Source organism: Osmerus mordax, chromosome 15, assembly GCF_038355195.1.
Source record: "Osmerus mordax isolate fOsmMor3 chromosome 15, fOsmMor3.pri, whole genome shotgun sequence".
Classification (NCBI taxonomy): domain Eukaryota; kingdom Metazoa; phylum Chordata; class Actinopteri; order Osmeriformes; family Osmeridae; genus Osmerus; species Osmerus mordax.
The window spans coordinates 6,079,713-6,099,337 of NC_090064.1; the positions used below are offsets into that span (position 1 = coordinate 6,079,713).

Genomic DNA, 19,625 nt, shown 5'->3' on the forward strand with positions numbered 1-19,625 from the left:
TGACCAGCTTGAGGCGGCCGCTAGCTGGCGCTCCCAGCACCTGAGGTCGGCCCTGGCATCCAGGGAAAGGGTTGTGCCTGTGCTGCACTGGGAAGTTAAAGCTTGGTCTCGTGGGTTTTCGGTCAGGGTTTGGATCCTTAGCCTTTAGCGTTCCAGGGGATACCCACCCCATGATCTGACCCATACGTGGGGCAGTGGTTGGCTGACACCAGGGATGCCAGTTCAGCCTGGTGTCACATGATATCCAGTTAGCCAGTCAGAGAAGACTATGCAGGTACAAACACAACCATATAGTACATACAAATGGAAGTAAGTACATGGACAAACATTGTGGACACACACACACACAACAGCACCATGCTGATAAAAACACGGTCTGGTAGGATGCCCTTCACACCACTAGGTGGAGATATTCACTTTCAAATGCATTTTGATTCATTTCCAAATGTGAACGTTTCAAATAGGACCACACTGATTGGTCAAAAACTCAGATGTAAATTTTGTGTTATGTGTTTGTGCCGGGGTAAGTTAAGAATTTTTTCTGACACTGTTTTATCATTAATTGTTTGGAAAACGACCCAGAAAATTGAATTTCCGTATCTTAAGCTATTAGCATAAGTTATTTTACTTGTGTACTTAGTGTCACTGGTGGAATTGGCTAAATAAAATAATTTGCGATGTGTTTTTCTTCAAACTCACCATTTAAACAAACTGTAGTGTTGCAGTGGGGATGTTGTTGCGTTTGAGGTTGATTCAAACATTAGAGGGAAATTACATGAAGAAAAGTGTTGCACTGTCACACACACACTCTCCTCTCTTCTCCTTAACATAAATTAGCACCACAGGCCACAGATGGTGTCAGAGGAGGAGATGTCAGTCCCTCTCTACAAACAGGAGGCTGTTTATATCTAGAGGGTTTTGTCCTGAAGTGGTTTTTCTCTTTCCCCATGAAGCTAGGCAATATTTTATATGCTTCATATACTGAGAACATGTACACCATATAAATATTAAGTATATATAGGTTAATAAAGTCAATCAATGTATTTGAAAAGTAAACAGCAGTCTGTCACCTCCTTATTTGATCTATTTGTGACAGTTTCATTCACAGTATTCAAAACAGGAGTAATGCCTGCAGTCTAGAGACCATGACCATGTCCTTATATACAGAACACACCATTCCCAAATCCATAAGGGATGTGCTTTCATTGTGCTCTAAGGGCTCACGGAAATTTGAATTCCCTAAAACTGGACACAGCTGGACTTTCAGTTGGTTCTATTAAAACCTAGCCAGCACAACAAGACTGAAAATAACCTCAATAAATATCCTTGCCATTTTCATTTGCTATTTTAGTCATTCATGGATACAAGTCGAACAAAGTGGCTTTCTGCACTGATCCAACACATTCAAACGATGGAAATGAAACAGGTTTTGTGTCAAACAATGACCACAATGCTGTACTATGAGTGTTTGCACAAATCTATGTTTTGAATGAGCAGAGTATGAGGTAGCAGGCCAGTTTAGGATTCTTAGGTATGTCCTATATTCACAGTAAAGGCCACTGAATGATGTGAGATGGCAGTCAGTGGGTTTTCCGACTGGGAGTATAGGGGAAACACTAGCAGCCTGGGGTAACCTAGGTGAGCACGTATGGGGAACGGATGTGGTATTCTGGTGGCTGTCTGGGGAGGCAGGTGAGGCACCAACAATAGGGCTTGTGTTGAAGTAAAACCTTTCAAAAAGCCGGTCAGTGGAAGATCATATTGAGTCAAATATGTTGTTCAAACCCTAATGATCTTACATTTGCATCTTAGTGGCGCCACTTGAATATAGGCTTCGGGATTGCACGAAGATGCCTGACTAATCAAGTTTGAACCACAATTCTGACCACCAGATTATTACTCATCATGAAACAACGCATCTGACTTCCTATAGACCAGCATAACAATGAGTTATAGGCCTATATGCTTGAATGCATGTTTAAACAATTGCTGGGACATAACAATTGCTGGGAAATAAGAGAGAACCGACAATGAAAATCTCCCATTAGGCCAACAAGAAAGTCCACAGTTTTACGGGGACCATATTACGGGGCCAATGTGAAGCTAATTCTAAAAGCCAATTTCAAGTAATAGCTTAATGTGAATTATGTGTAAGCTTGAGTCGTTTTTCTTACCGCCAAAAGATTCCGAGACAGCTTCCAAAGACCGCGCGAGACAACCGCTGTCTTGCGCATTCAGCACCTTGGAGAGCGACTCCCGTGTGTCCTGACTTTGACCACCTCGGTGGCACGAGAACATTGTAGACCGTTGACTTCTCCGCTTCTCTGGGACGGACTTGCAACGCTCCGTCTCTGCTGGAGAGACGACTTGCACTACAGTGTTCCTGGTTTTTGCAAACGCAGATGTAGAGGAACCCATAGCAGTAGATCGACGTGCTGCTTAATTCCAGTGCTGTCCTGACAACTCAAAAAGTTAACCGATTAATCAAATGTTTCGGTTGAAGTTCTTGTCTTGGGTCAACCGCAGCATACAGACCACCATGTCCACCGCATTACAACGGAACAATGTGCAAAAATGGGGCAAAACTAGCCTGTTTTAGTATACAAATGTGTTTGTCCAAACGCTGTTCTTGCAAGTCAATAATGTTATGTGTAATTCAACAACTAAAATTGCCCACGTTTTACGCATGGACGGTCACCCGCACCCCCGGGTGCGCTAGTGACGCATGCCAGGGCCTGCAATCGTTGGAGTTCCGTTAAAAGTGCAAAGCGATGACAGGAAATCGAGGTATTCAATAATTCAACATCTCAAGAGTCTCTGTTTGTTTTTCTGGCCAAACTATTACACGCACCTTCAATAATATAGAGAATCAGCATGTAAGTTACTCTATTGTATATAGGCTATACTCGAATTACTTGCTCCAACTACAACACTCCAAACTAGAACATACCTTTAGCCAAAGGGGGGTCACTGAAAGTCCACACCTAATAGGGGGCAGTAATTAGGGCAACCATCAGTGGGATGGCACAAATGAACACTATATTGACAAACACTATATTGACCACACAAGTGGGGGGAGAAAAGAGTACACAGCGATTTAACCCAGTTGTCCCAAAAAAACAGCCGCTGAGAGCCAACGGGATCGACGGATACTTAAGGAAGTACCGTCAATTGTCCGCTAGAGGGTAAGTAAGTAAGTAAGACTTTATTTATATAGCACATTTCATACAAGAATTGTAGCTCAAGGTGCTTTACATAAAATCAATCAAAACAATAATACAAGTGATAAACAATTCAAACAAAAATAAAAATCCCAATAAGATCTCTGTTCAAGAGAGAAAACAACTTTAAACATGCATCTTAAAAGTAACATATACATTTGGTTCACCCCTGGTCTGTATATATAAAACCATACACTCTTAACAGATCTTTTCCCCAGGTCAAGAGTATGGGCCGTATTAGGGTAGTCAAGTATTGCATGTAAAATGTTTGCACGGTTTGTTTTTGTGTTTATGTATACTTTTAACGCTCACTAAAAATAACAGAAATATCCCTTATTCCCTCTCCCCATTTCTCAATGTGTCAGCAGTCCTCCAGCGGAGGCAGATCTCTTCTTCTTCTTCTTGAGTCTTGCCGGCATCACTCCAGCTCATCATGTTTCTGGGTCCACTCATTGATGACTTACTGGAGAAAAGACAAGATTTTCGGATGTCATTAGGTGATCTCTATTGGTTTTTCTAGGCTACCGATCTGTGTCCTGCTGATCTTTAGTCAATTGATAATTAATGCACTAGGTCAGTGGTTCTCAAACTTTTTACACCCCGTACCACCTCAGAAAATATTTGACTCCAAATACCCCCATTATGACCGATGTTAATATACAGTAGGGTAGCCTACCCTATTGAGCTACACACAGTTCACGCAGTAACTATCTTGGACGTATGCATTTGCCACTACCCGAGATCAGTCAGGTAATAGCGCGTGCCAAAATTTATTTTTGTTTCAAAACATATTATAGGGAAGGCAAAACTTTTTTTAAATCACATTTAAATGATATCATGGTTAAGGTATTTAAATATGTCTGAGATTCCTCCGCGTACCACTAGCATGTGTACCACCAGTGGTGTGAGAACCACTGGTGGTACACATGTTATTCTATTTTTAATCTATTTTATATTTTACCTACTTTTTAGTTGTTAAGAATTAGTTAGACCATTGTAAATGTCTACTTTTTATTTATTTAAGATCCGTATATGTTTATCAAGGCTCTCAAGTTTGGCGTGAGATTACATTATTATAGGCCTACCTGTAACGTTCTGGTACAAAAATCTGAAGACTGGGGGGATAAATTATCCATTACTTCTCAGCATGAGAAATACAAGGTGTTGCGTGAGAAAGGATTGAAATGCGTGAGTCTCACGGTGAATGCATGAGAGTTGAGAGCCCTGGTTTATTGTATGCACCTTCCTGCCACAGTAAATTCCTTGTTTGTGGGAATTTACAGTACATAGCAAATCAAGCATATTCTGGTTCTGATTCAATTTCAACATCAAAAGGAAGATCAACTTGTTCCCCATTCTTCTTCGTGTCCATCAATTTTGACATATTCTCCTCCAGGGATTCTGAAGTAATAGAGATGATTGGACAAACAAAATATGTATACAACAATCAAATCATATCCTATTACAAAGTCCTGCAAATAGGTGACATGATACCTGTAATCCAAGATGTTAAAACATGATTGCTTCATGTTGTTGTTATTTTTCATTGTCACAATTTTTTTTACTTTGTCTCCGGTCAAGACACTCACATATTAGATTTGAACATTATTGATAACCATAGACATGGAAATCGGATTGACTTTGACGGAGTGGATTAATCTAAGGAAATGCCTCCTCGATGTGACACACATACATGTGTGTGCCTTTTAATGCTGCCTTATCAGACGTGGCCCTATCGGCTTGAGCTGGCTAACACAGGTGTAGTTAATGTGTAGATGACGCACACTGCACGAGTTCCAATGTCTGAATTAGCGTCGCTCATTTTGTGTCCTGTAGAGGACACGGGGGCGTACAAAAGACAACAACTGAGTAGCCTACATCGGAGAGGGGTTTGCTGAAGTCAGACATTGTCACCTGGATGACATGGGCTGCCTATACAGACAACGAGGACAGCGTGAGGGTTAAATGTGTTTTTGACTAGCTCTTCTCACTAAATGTTTTGTTGCTAGTTGGTAATTGTACCGGAGTGCCAATGGAATTATGAAACGCACATTATTTGAAATGTGTTTGTTGTTGTGTGTAAATAATGATTTTTTTGTTGTACTGCAGAACTAGTATTTACCTAAATAAAAAAAATGTTTTTATTCATGGGTTACTCTTCATGGGAAACGAGGGCAGACCTATATAAGGTAAAGGGGTAGGGGGGGTGGACAGGTCCGAGGTGATGTCCGAGGCCTAGTAGAGGAGCACCCTTTGCCATGGGAGCGTCAGGGAGCCGGCTACCCCAGGGCAGAGCCCCCACCACAGGCTCTCCCACCGGCCCGCCCCCCCCTCTAACCTCCAGGTGAAGGGGTATCAGGATCTGGGGGGGATTGAGCCTCCTAGGTGGGTGTCCAATAAGGCCCAGATCCTCTGTCACAGAACCACAAATTTCAAATCTAATTCAGCTTTATTTAAACAATCAAAGAAACAAAGCCAAAAAGAACTTTCTAAGAAAGTTCTGCCAGAAAATAATTCTAAGAAATTATGTTTATAAAATATTATGTTCATACATTTGTATGTCGTTTTGGATTAAAGTGTCTGCTAAACTAATTAAATATAATGTAATAATATAACAACTTGATGGTGGTGATGATTATGATGAATCAAATTAGGCCTACTCTCATTCATCGACCAAAGATTAAAAACATTTAAAAAAAATAAAAATGGTTTAAAAAATAAGATTGTACAAGAATGAAACATTGTACCAGAATTTTCTTACAGAATCGCTATAAATTCATCCTCTTCAGTATTATTTAAAGCCAAGTGTTGAATGTAAGCAAGGGTCCATATCACACAGCAGGCATCTCATCACAGACCATGACTCATCTCCTCTCCTCAGGACCATGTCGATGGTGGCCCGCGCTCTCTCTACCCTCTGTGTCTCCGCTATCGCCGCCTCTCTCTCACAATCGTTGATCACTTTCTCCTGCAGAAGTCCATCCAGCAGATTATCCAGGACAGGCATGGACACTCGCTCCACAAACGTCCGTCTTGCAGAGCGCAGCTGCTCTTCTGCACAGCCCTTCTGAGCGTGCTCAGTCTGCCTGCCTCCCAGCGATGAGGAACCTGGTTGTGTGGAGGAAACCCAGATGTGTTCAGCTGTTCAGAGATTGTGTTTCCTGTGTTCTGCGCTACTTCCTGTGTTGTTGTTTTTCCTGCGACCAACCGACCAATCAAGACTCGGTCAACCAATACTTTCCACATCGACTAAAGATGTGATCGACTATTATGGGGAAGTCCTAGACTTTAGAGTGGGTGGGGCTTCCTTCTATTCAAATATCTTTGTGAGTGGGACTGGCATCACTTCAGTAAAGTACTGCAGAAACAGAAGCCTGAATGTGGACCCTGAGGATGTCCTGTACCTGTAAGGAGTCAGGTGGCTGAGTGGTTAGGGAAACGGACTAGTAATCAGAAGGTTGCGGGTTCGATCCCCAGCTCTGCCAAATGACGTTGTGTCCTTGGGCAAGGCACTTCACCCTACTTGCCTCGGGGGAATGTCCCTGTACTTACTGTAAGTCGCTCTGGATAAGAGCGTCTGCTAAATGACTAAATGTTCTTTAAATGTAAATGTACCCGTTAGTGGAACACGTGCTGCCCACACCGCCTCTCCTTTTCCCGCTTTCTCCAGAAGCCTCAGCCCCACCTCCTCTGTGTTGGGGTTGAGAAACACCTGGAAGGTGGGGTGGTAGTTTGGACCATAGTTCCAGTAGACCTGAACACGCTGGAACACAAATGAGAGCATTGTTAACACCTAAGTCTGAACTGTTCAGAACCGTCTGTCTGATTTGGACAAGCCTAGGCCAGTGCATAATGAGATTATAATGTTTTAAGGGAACCAAATTAGTATGAAATAAACTCGGATAATATAAAGGCTGTGAACCTAACGTGACATCATAAGAAAACCACATTATTATATAATGAGTGAGTTTACCTTAGGTTGGATCATATCTCCCTCCACCACATCACAGCAGACACTGTAGACTTCTCCACGAGAGTGTGCAGTCTGAACACACATCTATGTAGGAGCCCACTCTCTGCATCCTCCCCACCTGAAACAAGACGATGTATTCAACATGTCAGCATTTCACCCTCTTGGCAAAGCTCACCGACTTCTGCCCTTTATTTGACCCCTTTCAATTCACACTTTTCAGGACTTGTGGTACAATCATAGCGATTAAAATACCGATGTGTTTTGGGCGCGTTGGAAGGACTACCTCTTGGAGTGGAACGTTGTGTGGTATAACAACCAGGTTGAGAATAGAGCGCTTGGGGCCTAGTAGTTGGAGGAAGGACAGCACCTTCCCCCTGGTGGTGAGGGAGGGTATCAACCGTCTCACCAGACCCCATAGGGGCAGGTCTGTGATGTTCACCACCACATGTGTGTCAGTCACCCTCAGGGGAGGCAAAAGCTCCACGTTACCACCACTGACATGAGCCACAGACAAGGACTTTAGACCCCCTCCTGTAAAACAACCAGGTTTTCATTCAGCGGAATTTCAGAGCTGAGTAAGCGTGGTGTTAGTGAGTCGTGAGAGGTGTGGAACTCACCAGAGAGAATCTCACAGTGTGGGAGGTGCAGCTGACAGACAGAGCCCTGAGGACAGCTGATGTTGAACAGGGGTCCTGCAGGGGTCTGGCCTGTGGAGACCAGCAGACCTTCGTCCCATTGGACAGTTCTGTAGAGCACCTCCCCCTCTCCCTCCATCTGAAAGGCCAGACCTGTCAACCTGCACTGGAACACACCTGCATGGGGGCAATGGAGCCTGGGGGACACAGGACAACAGTGATAATATCCTTCTTGGTAAAAATACAGAGAAGATTAAGAATACCTCTTATAACATAGAACTGAACCATCACCTGTATGAAGTCTCTGAAGTTTGTGAGGTGAATTCAGGCATCACAGAAGTTGGGATCTGGTAAGAAAAGAGAAATTCAAATCATCAAACTAACTTTTTCACATACCTGTCACCTTAGAATAACAACTGTACCCAAGCAGATAATATGCTAGTCTACGTACCGGTCCTTGTGGTTCCCTGCTGTGTGCAGGTTCAGGGTTTAATCTGGTGTGTGGAGATTTCTGTGGTTTAATCCCTGAGCTGTGGTCAGAAGGTCTGGATGTCTGGGAGGCGTAGCCAGAGCTCCCCAGAGACAGGACATCAGATCTACCACCTCCCCACTCTGTAGAGAAACACAGCAGGTCAGACCAGCTACTGGGCTGGTTAGCTTCCTACTCAGGGACCACATCTATGGAACATTCAACTGACTGACAACAACGGACATACAGGCAAACTGACGGTCAGACAGACAGGTAGACAGACAGACAGTCATCTTACTCTTAGGCCTTGGTCCAGCCTAAGATATCTGACCAGAATCACCATCTGTCTCAGCTATGCTGTCTCCACTCACTGCACAACAACAACATACAAACTAAACAAGGTCAAGTATTACACATCATGTGACCTCCATGGACAAAAACAGAACAATACAGACTAACACATGCACAGACAGCTGAATCTCAGTGGTTAAATATTTCACTGTAGCTTATCACCGGTCACAAGTTCAAATACCCCTATACGTTGCTTTGGATACATTTGTTTGTAAAGAAATGTAATACATTTATTGATTTGAAATGAAAATGTAACATATGGAATATTAAAATGATGGGTGTTGAATTGGTTCTACTAAGAATGATGTATGTACCAGAGCTGCTGTTAGTACAGTAAATAGTCAGATACTAACTGTTTGGAGGGACACCTTCTATACTCTTGGCTCAGAGGCAGTGGTGATGTCTGATACTCTTCTGAACTCCAGTTCATTTCTTTACTGATATCTATCTCAGGGTAAAACACATCTCCACTGTTTGCTGCCACCATCTCCTCGGTCTTGTCCAGCAACTCAGTGACCTGAGTGTCATCACCCCTATTCTCATTGTTGAGAACATGATACCTGTTCCCACATTTCTCAACAAGCCACTGGAGGGCCTTCCCTTCTGTTTCAATGTGCTGCTCAATGGTTGTGTCTCCCAGACAGTCCCCACGAGTGAAAAGCACTATAGTGTGACTCCAGACTCTCTCACTGAGAAGCTGCAGGTGTCCCTCTACTGATCTTCTGTCTTCCTCTGTGAATGAGACATCCAGCTTGATGACCAGGAGGAGAGTGTGGGGTCCTGGAGGACACAGAGACACACTGCGTACTATCTCCTGTTTAACCAGCTCAGTAGTACTCTCTACAGGGTAAATCCTCCACCATCCTGGAGTGTCGACCACAGTGACCTGCCGCCCTGCTACTTCTCCCTGTCTCTTCACACACTGAGCAGTTGTCCTCAGGTCAAACTCCTCTCTGCCGAGGATGGTTTTTCCTGATGAACTCTTCCCTTCATCTCTCCCCCCCAGCAGCACAATCCTCAGCTCTGAGAGATGGAGGGAGTCACCTGTCAGAGACAGGGAGAGAGAGTGACAAAGAGGGAGAAAGAGGAAGGAGAAACGGAGAGAAAGAGATAGTCATCTTTTTCATGTTATAGATGTACTGAAAGATGGAATAGTGGTAAATTATACTGTGTTGGTAAATACAACTGTCGATAAACTACAGTGTGTTCTTAATCAAATACACATTTTACACCTGAGATGGTGCAATAAAAACCTTCAAGGGTTCGCCTAACACACGCTAACATGATACACTTCCTGTTCGTGTTAACATTTTTAGGACTGAAACACTGAAAGGAAGACTGCTTACCTGAAGCCATTGTTGATTCTCCTCCGTTTGGTTTCCTTGTCTTTTTACTCCTGGAGAAAACGGAGTACTAGCAAGGTCTAGAAATATCCAAGTTCTGCTAACGTTGTAAACTGTAATGGACGAGATACACTGACTGTACATAGACGCGCGAACACACGTGAAATGTCGTCTCTGGCTGGGGGGCGGGGTTTCCTTGTACGCGGCAAATATTGGCCCCACCAAATCTCACTCCAAGGTTTTTTGAAAAGTTGGCAGCCCTGTAGCCTAAACGATGTTACCGAGGTGCCACGCGACCTAGTGCTGACATCCTAAACTATCTGTTAAATTAAGATCAAGAATCTTTTAACGTGGGTATTGTTGCAGTTTTTAAATTAATTAGTTAATATGGCTAACAATTAATTCGACTGTTAATTTAGGGTGCTTTCACACCTAGTCCGTTTGCTTGGTCCAAATCAGTACATGAGTTGTTTGTTTCATTTTTCATTAGGTCCGGTTAGTGTTCACACAGCCCTGTTTTAAGCGAACCAACTTGTGTAAAAAAAAAAACAATGAGGTTTGTAAAATGCAATGACAAGCGGTCGTACAGGTTGTTAATCTATTGGACAGAAAATCACTTCCTTGTCACGAACAACAATGGAGAAACAGCAGCGTATTGCGATTGCAATACTATCTTTAATTGTTATGATTTGGTGTTGCACGCCACGGTTTTTGGGTTGCTCGTTGGTCTTTTACTCAGAATTAGATCCAGGTTATCAAACCATAGGAATAATTTTTTTCCGTCCGACTTTTCCATAGAACATCACGCACTTTTAGTTAGTTTTTTAACTTTCAACCAACATTGGTCCACTGTGCAATGACCCTTTATTTCAGTATATCACTAAATAATTTAAATACCTACTCTTATGTGTCTCCAAGTATCTCTGCAATATCATCAGACCATATTTGCCGAAAAGCCTTCACTTCATCATTCCCCCACGTTTTCCCTCAACTAATTTCGCTTCTAATGAGTGGCACGGCTGTCTTTGGGGTATCAATTCCCTTTTCAACCCAATGCACTACATTTTGGTTGTCTTCCTGGAATCGGTCAATATTAAGTCCGATTACGTTCAGACCTAAAGCGAACCGAACCATGGTTCACTTGGAACCGGACCGAGTCCCGTCTTTTTAGGGGGACCATGGTTTGGTTGTTTGGTCCGCAACAGAGTTCGAATGCGTGTTCTCACTTTTCAAAACGAACCATGGTCCGATTGAAACGGACCAAACATGTCAGGTGTGAAAGCACCCTTAGTGAAAGAGAAACTAGACCAAAGTTGTTTTTGAAGATAACTGCTGAAGTACAGAGTGCTAACTACAGAGTGCCACGTAACAGGCACTGTACAAAGGTGTCATTTGGATGAGCGCTTGGAGATAACTCGAATAACTCGCGGCCATGTTTTGCGTTGGATCCCTTTCAGACATGTTGATCTGGCACTTAATCTCGCAAGAAATTAAAATCACAGCGTTGATACTGTAGGCCTATATGTTACTGGAAAACATCCCAAACAACATTGTAACTGATACATTTTAAAGTTTTGCCTTTTACATCTACTTTGCAGTGATCATATACACCATGTAGATCTTAAAAAATGTGTTTGAATGATGTTAGTGACAAATGGTTTACATTAAACTTAATCTCTTGTTAAAGACCTAGTGCAGCTCATTAAATGTATTTTCCTCAGAACGGAGTGGATAGTAGAGTGAGAGTGAACAAATGAAAGAGGAAAGATAACTAGAGAGTACGGTGGTCAGTTGGCTGAGCGGTGAGGGAACCGGGCTAGTAATACGAAGGTTGCCAGTTCGATTCCCGGTCATGCAAACTGACGTTGTGTCCTTGGGCAAGGCACTTCACCCTACTTGCCTCGGGGGAATGTCCCTGTACTTACTGTAAGTCGCTCTGGATAAGAGCGTCTGCTAAATGACTAAATGTAAATGTAGAGAGGGTACAATTTCTGGGGAAATTGTAGGGTGTGCTTGCTTGCGTCAGTTGCACAGGGGTCCGTTTTTGAATGAAATTTTTACAACTGATTTCTGTATATTTTATATGAAAATGCATACTTATTATTTATAAAGATTAAATAGATTTAAAGGAATTTTTTTTTGCTGCTCATTTACAACTGAAAATACGAGTGAAGTGTAGAATGAAATAGATGTCTTCTCATTTCCCCTGCAAGAGGCAGCCTCATCGTTGAATCAAAACGAATAAATTTGGCAGACCGGTGTAAAAATTGACCTAATCTCTATGACTTAAACGTCATTTTAAGTTTTTCCCTTCTCGTGATATTTTCAGGCATGTAGCCTACTCATTGCATTCATTCATTAATAAAGAACCCCTTTGAAGATTATTCTACGACGTTACCCGGCAGTAGAAGATGGAATCGCTATTCAGACAGTCCCATCTGCTAACTGAAAATATGCCCCCCAAAACGTAAATAAACTTGACATTTATTTAGTGGAAAATCGCTCATTCATAAAAAGCTCACTGGTAGCGATCATTGTCAGTAACAACGCGAAAATGCGATATAGCCCTGTGTGGAGAAGCTGCCCCGGTAAATTGTACTACTACGGTACAGTACTAGTAGACTACTGCTGTGTTCGTCTTGGTAGCGATTGCTTGGTTGAATTGGATTTAACGTTCCGTTGTACGGTTTAGGCTGAAATTAATTATTTTCATGGACAGATTGGCAACGTTTAGGCTGTGGCAATGAAGTTCAGGTTAGTAGTTAGATAGACTTTTGATTAAGTAAGGGGAGTGCCGAACATGTTCTGTCGCCGTTTGACTTCCTACAGCTCTGTAGATGTTTTTGTAGTGTCTCGCGTAGGCTACAGCATTGCAGTGAGCAACACTGGTTTGAAACCACAGGTAATGATAATTTCACCCACAAATCGTTTACTTGTAATGTAATGTCATAATAAATCCTACAACGAAAATGTATTTGTGAGGAATGTTTATTTTAAAGATTGAAAACAGATGCATCATAGACCACTGTAGTATGTGTTGCCCGGTCAACAGAGGCTAATGTCATGATGCTAATGCTTCAGTGAAATAGTAGACTAGACTAGACTACCGTTTCCAAAAGTAGATGTGGGCCTACTTCCTTAATAATATCAGCTAATATTGTACATTACATTTCATAATTGTGTTTCACATCACAAAGTAAAAGGAGTAAATAGTTATCACCCTGGCCTCTTTGCTTGTGGCGTTCCCGCAGCTGCCTTGCAGTAAAGCTATAGTTAGCCTAGCTATCCCCCAAGTTAACAGATGTGAAACGAATGTTCTGCTACAGGTAGTCACGCGTGTTTTCGTGACGTTAGTGACGTAGTGACGTTAGTAACGTCAGTGACTGTGGCTAGCAAATTAGCCACCGTTAGCTTCACTTTTCACCACAAAAACGCAATTTCTACTTAAACCATGCAACAGAACGTAAATAAAAATACAACCAACGCAATCGCTACCAAGACGAACCTTTTGACACCGCCGTTGTGTATGTAGTCCAAATATTGACTGATCCTTAGGGGGGCGAAAAGAAATAATAATAAATAAATAAATATATATGTGAGAGAACAAAGGTTGTGCTCTCGCCGAAGGCTTGAGCACACCCAACTAGAGAGGATACAATTTCTGGGGAAATTGTAGGGTGTGCTTGCTTGCGTGGGTTGCACAGGGGTCTGTATATTTTATATAAAAATGCATCGGGACTACTTATTATTTATAAAGATTACATAGATTTAAAAGCATCTTTTTTTTGCTGCTCATTTACAACTCAAAATACGAGTGAAGTGTCGAATGAAATATGATGTCTTCTCATTTCCCCTGCAAGAGGCAGCTGACAGGCTGAATCAAAACAAATACATTTGGCAGACCGGTGTACAAATTGACCTAATCTCTATGACTTAAACGTCCTTTTAAGTTGTCCCTTCTCGTGATATTTTCAGGCATTTAGCCTACTCATATTGCATTCATTCATTAATAAAGAACCCCCTTTGAAGATTATTCTACGACGTTACCCGGCAGTAGAAGATAGAATCGCGATTCAAACAGTACCATCTGCTAACTGAAAATATGCCCCCAAAAACGTAAATAAGCTTGACATTTATTTAGTGGAAAATCGCTCATTCATAAAAAGCTGAACTGGTAGCGATCATTGTCAGTAACAACGCAAAATGCGATATAGCCCTGTGTGGAGAAGCTGCCCCGGTAAATTCTACTACTACAGTACAGTACTAGACTGCTGTGTTCGTCTTGGTAGCGATTGCGTTGGTTGAATTCGATTTAACGTTCCGTTGTACGGTTTAGGCTGAAATTAATTATTTTCATGAACATATTGACAAAGTTTAGGCTGTGGCAATGAAGTTCAGGTTAGTAGTCAGATTATTTCAACTATTGAAAGACTTTTGAGTAAGGGGAGTGCCGAACATGTTCTGTCACCGTTTGACTTGAACAGCTGAGGAGTTTTTGTTAGCTACTCACACTAGTGTCTCGGGTAGGCTACAGCGTTGCAGTGAGCTACACTGGTTTGAAACCACAGGTAATGGTAATTTCACCAACAAATCGTTTACTAATGTCAGAATAAATCATATAACGAAAATGTATATGTGAGGAATGTTTATTTTAACGATTGAAAACAGATACATCATAGACCACTGTAGTATGTGTTGCCCGGGCAACACAGGCTAATGTCATGATGCTAATACTTCAGTGAAATAGTAGACTACTGTTTCCGAAAGTAGATGTACTTCCTTAATAATATCAGCTTATATTGCACATTACACATCACAATTGTGTGTCATATCACAAAGTAAAATGAGTAAATAGTTATCACCCTGGCCTCTTTTCTTGTGGCGTTTCTGCAGCTGCCTTGCAGTAAAGCTATAGTTAGCCTAGCTATCCCCCAAGTTAACAGATGCGAAACGAATGTTCTGCCAAAGGTAGTCACGCGTGTTTTCGTGACATTAGTGCAGACCGGTGTAAAAATTGACCTAATCTCTATGATTTAAACGTCATTTTAAGTTTTTCCCTTCTCATGATATTTTCAGGCATTTAGCCTACTCATATTGCATTCATTCATGAATAAACAACCCCTTTGAAGATTATTCTAAGACGTTACCCGGCAGTAGAAGATGGAATCGCGATTCAAACGGTACCATCTGCTAACTGAAAATATGCCCCCCAAAACGTAAATAAGCTTGACATTTATTTAGTGGAAAATTGCTCATTCATAAAAAGCTCACTGGTAGTGATCATTGTCAGTAACAACACAAAATGCGATATAGCCCTGTGTGGAGAAGCTGCCCCGGTAAATTGTACTACTACGGTACAGTAGTAGACTACTGCTGTGTTCGTCTTGGTAGCGATTGCGTTGGTTGAATTGGATTTAACGTTCCGTTGTACGGTTTAGGCTGAAATTAATTATTTTCATGAACAGATTGACAACGTTTAGGCTGTGGCAATGAAGTTCAGGTTAGTAGTTAGATAGACTTTTGATTTAAGTAAGGGGAGTGCCGAACATTTCTGTCGCCGTTTGACTTCCTAAACAGCTGTGTACTGTAGCTAGATGTTTTTGTAGTGTGTCTCGCATAAGCTACAGCGTTGCAGTGAGCTACACTGGTTTGAAACCACAGGTAATGGTAATTTCACCAACAAATCGTTTTCTAATGTCAGAATAAATCCTACAACGAAAATGTATATGTGAGGAATGTTTATTTTAAGGATTGAAAACAGATAACGCTACATCATAGACCACTGTAGTATGTGTTGCCCGGGAAACACAGGCTAATGTCATGATGCTAATACTTCAGTGAAATAGTAGACTACTGTTTCCGAAAGTAGATGTACTTCCTTAATAATATCAGCTTATATTGTACATTACACATCACAATTGTGTGTCATATCACAAAGTAAAATGAGTAAATAGTTATCACCCTGGCCTCTTTTCTTGTGGCGTTTCTGCAGCTGCCTTGCAGTAAAGCTATAGTTAGCCTAGCTATCCCCCAAGTTAACAGATGCTAAACGAATGTTCTGGCAAAGGTAGTCACGCGTGTTTTCGTGACGCAGTTACGTTAGTAACGTCAGTGACTGTGGTTAACAAATTAGCCACCGTTAGCTTCACTTTTCGCCACAAAAACTTAACTGAAGCTTAAACCATGCAACGGAACGTAAATTCCAATAGAAGCAACTCAATCGCTACCAAGACGAAACGTTTGACACCTACGTTGTCTATGTAGGCCAAATATTGACTGAGTTTTAGGGGGGCAAAAATAAAAAAATAAAAAAAATAATAATAATATATATGTGAGAGAACAAAGGTTGTGCTCTCGCCGAAGGCTTGAGCACACCCAATTATGCACAGGGAGAACAAGAGCGAAAGAGATTTACAGTTCCAACCATGTCCACATGACCGGTTCAATATTTAATAGAGCAAGGAAAACTCAAATATTCTGTTCAATCTTTAATTGAAACAAAATAGCGATACAATAAAAAATAAATAACATTAATTAGATGCATTTTCAATTATACATGCCTTCCAAACGGGCTTGGTTTCAAGGGGCGTCTGAGGAGGGCACAATTTCCATGTTATGCCCCTTTGACCTATTGAATTTATCAATGATCAGCTTCCAAATTAAATAAATCAACCACAAAATCAATCACAGTTTTATAAATGAGACCCCTGGACATAACCATGTGTCTTAAGCTTTCTTTGAAGTAACGCAGAGCTTTCCTGTGTGACAAGGAAAACTGCAAAGTAAAAGCTATCTCTAAGATCTCAATTCCTCTTCTCCACCACACCTCCAGCTTATTATCCCCATTACTGGTGTCACAAAGCTTTAAAAAGGTCACCTGTCTCCTCCCACGCCTGGCATCTCTCCACCCTGACAAGAGATATAAAAGCCAGAGGACTCCTCTGCTCCTCACTCTCTCCTCTCCAGTCAGAGCAGACCTATACCAAAAGACAGACACCAGCCTCCATCAACATGAACTCCTCCTCCACCAGCAGCTTCATATCCTCCGGAGGATCCGCCATGGGCTCCTCTCGTCTCTCCATGTCTGGTGGGGGCGGAGGCCTCATCAGTGCCATGAGGGCCGGCAGCGTGTACGGAGGTGCCGGGGGTTCTGGGGTGCGCATCTCAGTAGGTGGTTATGGCATGGGCGGAGGAGCTGGCTTCGGGGATGGTGGTGGCGGCGGCTTCGCCCGGTCTGATGCTTTCATCGTGTCGACCAACGAGAAGGCCACCATGCAGAACCTGAATGACCGTCTGGCCACCTACCTGGTCAAGGTCCGCACCCTGGAGAAGGCCAACGCAGAGCTGGAGCTGAAAATTCATCAGTTCTTGGACAGCAAGCTGCAGCCCTCCGCTCAAGACTTCAGCGGGTTCCACGTCACGATCAGTGAACTTCAGCTCAAGGTACGTGACTGGGTCAGCCGGTACAAAGGTTCTCTGATTTCACCAAACAGATAGGACATGATCATGCAAGGCTCAGAGGATTGAGCTAGGGTTTTATGACTGGTTTTACAACACTGGAAAGACCTTCCCAGAGGGTAAAGTCAATGTCATAAATCACTGAATCTCTATCGCACAAGTCAGTGTTCAAAAGGGCACCTCAGCCCTCTGATTAATTCGGCCCCTGATTAATTCAGCTGTCATGTGAGAGAGCGAGTGAAAACAATCGAGTCATTCTTTATTCTTTCATCTTTCAGATCCAGGATGCCACACGCGTCAACGCTGGCATCTACCTCTGCATCGACAACGCTAAGCTGGCAGCAGACGACTTCAGGGACAAGTGAGTGACAAGCAGCGCGTCCTATCACAGCAGCCTCGCCACATTCCTCTGCGCTTTGCTGAGCACGCCAGGAACAGATAGGCCCCCTGTGATCATCCAGTGTGTTGTGATGTGCCCCAGGTACGAGGTGGAGCTGTCCATGAGGCAGTCTGTGGAGGCCGACATGGCCGGGCTGAGGAGGGTGCTGGACCAGCTGACCCTGTCCAGGTCCGACCTGGAGCTGCAGATCGAGGGACTGAGGGAGGAGCTGGTCTTACTCAAGAAGAACCACGAAGAGGTAGGTCGCTCAGACGATCAACGTCGGGGGGCCGTCTTTGCCATCCGTCGGGGGTCGAATCGACCGCCCCTGGATGTGTGATTTGCCTTTTGCTTTGCCTTGTATTGATTGATATGGTTTCCCTGTGTTTCTGCAGGAGCTCCTGGCCAAGCTCGCCCAGATGACGGGCCAGGTCCACGTGGAGGTGGACGCCGCGCCTCAGGAGGACCTGATGAAGGTCATGGCTGACATCAGAGAGCACTACGAGGCCGTATCTGCCAAGAACCAGAAAGACCTGGAAGGCTGGTTCCAGTCCAAGGTAAGAGCACAGGCTCCTCCGTCAGAGGGAGTGTGGAACATGTGGAACGTGCTGTCAGAGGGAGTGTGGAGCGTGTGGAGCGTGTGGAACGTGTGGAACGTGTGGAGCGTGTGGAACGTGTGGTACGTGCTGTCAGAGGGAGTGTGGAACGTGTGGAACGTGCTGTCAGAGGGAGTGTGGAGCGTGTGGAACGTGTGGAACGTGCTGTCAGAGGGAGTGTGGAACGTGTTGTCAGATTGGACGGCCAACGTTGTTGAACGTTCGTCTGGGTTCTCCTTCCTCCTCAGACCGAGTCGCTAAACAAAGAAGTCTCCGTCAGCACGGAAGTGCTCGTCACGTCCCGGTCGGAAATCATGGAAGTCAAACACACCCTGCAGAGTCTACAGATCGAACTGCAGTCACAGTCCAGCATGGTAGGATAGGATAGGATCCTAAGACAAGCAATGAGTTCTGCGTTTGACTATCATGTCCAGGTTGCAGTCTATCTCCTCTCCTGCCTTCTCTGACTCCCCGGCTCCTCTCCTCCTCCACAGAAAGCGTCTCTGGAGGACACCCTGGCTGAGACCCAGAACCGCTACTCTATGCAGCTGTCCAGGTTCCAGATGCAGGTGAGCAGCCTGGAGGTGCAGCTGGGTGGGCTCCGAGCCGACCTGGAGCGCCAGGGCCAGGAGTACAGGATGCTGCTGGACATCAAGACCAGGCTGGAGCTGGAGATTGCAGAGTACAGGAGGCTCCTGGACGGAGAGGCCACTACGTAAGATTTTAACGACAGACACTTAACACTCTAGACTGGTCCGTGTGAATATACACATGGCCTGTTGTATTATCATCAACGTCAGATTGAAGTTGTTTGTTTTTGACTCGGTTGCGGGCTGAACCAGGTCTCTCTGGTTCTCAGCGAGCAGAGGAATAACTGTGTTGTTTCTTTGACCCGCCAGTGTTCAGCATTCGTCCACCAAGACCCGCAAGGTGGTGACCATCGTGGAGGAGATGGTGGATGGCAAGGTGGTCAACATGTCCAGTTCGGCTGTGAGCGAGTCCCTGTGAAGAGCATCTGGAAAGGAGATCCTCACAGAACAGAACAGGGAAAACCTACAACTTTTTACAACCCTTTAGAGACAAATAAACAGAGTTCTGAGGTGTTTACATGACATTTTCTGTCTTGGTTTTTATTCCGTCAAAATCATTAATTGCTTCCAAGCCTGCCTACCACATCAATGACACTGTGTGAATAAATAA

The 19,625-nt window shown here is 43.5% G+C and overlaps 3 protein-coding genes across 3 annotated transcripts; 1 reads left to right on the top strand and 2 right to left on the bottom strand.

Annotated features, from left to right (window-relative positions):
• Positions 1-5,996: 5,996 nt before the first annotated feature.
• Positions 5,997-8,396, bottom strand: LOC136957965 (NACHT, LRR and PYD domains-containing protein 1a-like). The gene is made up of 6 exons (XM_067252182.1): positions 8,281-8,396; positions 8,121-8,176; positions 7,812-8,026; positions 7,478-7,725; positions 6,837-6,984; positions 5,997-6,329 (listed from the first exon to the last, which is right to left on the bottom strand). The coding sequence occupies exons 2-6, from the start codon at positions 8,159-8,161 to the stop codon at positions 6,013-6,015; spliced, it is 969 nt and encodes a 322-aa protein (XP_067108283.1). The 5' UTR covers positions 8,162-8,176; positions 8,281-8,396; the 3' UTR covers positions 5,997-6,012.
• Positions 8,308-10,129, bottom strand: LOC136957839 (GTPase IMAP family member 9-like). The gene is made up of 3 exons (XM_067252050.1): positions 9,996-10,129; positions 9,003-9,693; positions 8,308-8,441 (listed from the first exon to the last, which is right to left on the bottom strand). Exons 1-3 carry the CDS (start codon positions 10,003-10,005, stop codon positions 8,426-8,428), a joined length of 717 nt encoding a protein of 238 aa, XP_067108151.1. The 5' UTR covers positions 10,006-10,129; the 3' UTR covers positions 8,308-8,425.
• Positions 10,130-16,967: 6,838 nt separating this feature from the next.
• Positions 16,968-19,537, top strand: LOC136957723 (keratin, type I cytoskeletal 13-like). The gene is made up of 7 exons (XM_067251867.1): positions 16,968-17,435; positions 17,729-17,811; positions 17,932-18,088; positions 18,225-18,386; positions 18,674-18,799; positions 18,920-19,140; positions 19,325-19,537. The coding sequence occupies exons 1-7, from the start codon at positions 17,004-17,006 to the stop codon at positions 19,431-19,433; spliced, it is 1,290 nt and encodes a 429-aa protein (XP_067107968.1). The 5' UTR covers positions 16,968-17,003; the 3' UTR covers positions 19,434-19,537.
• Positions 19,538-19,625: the final 88 nt, after the last annotated feature.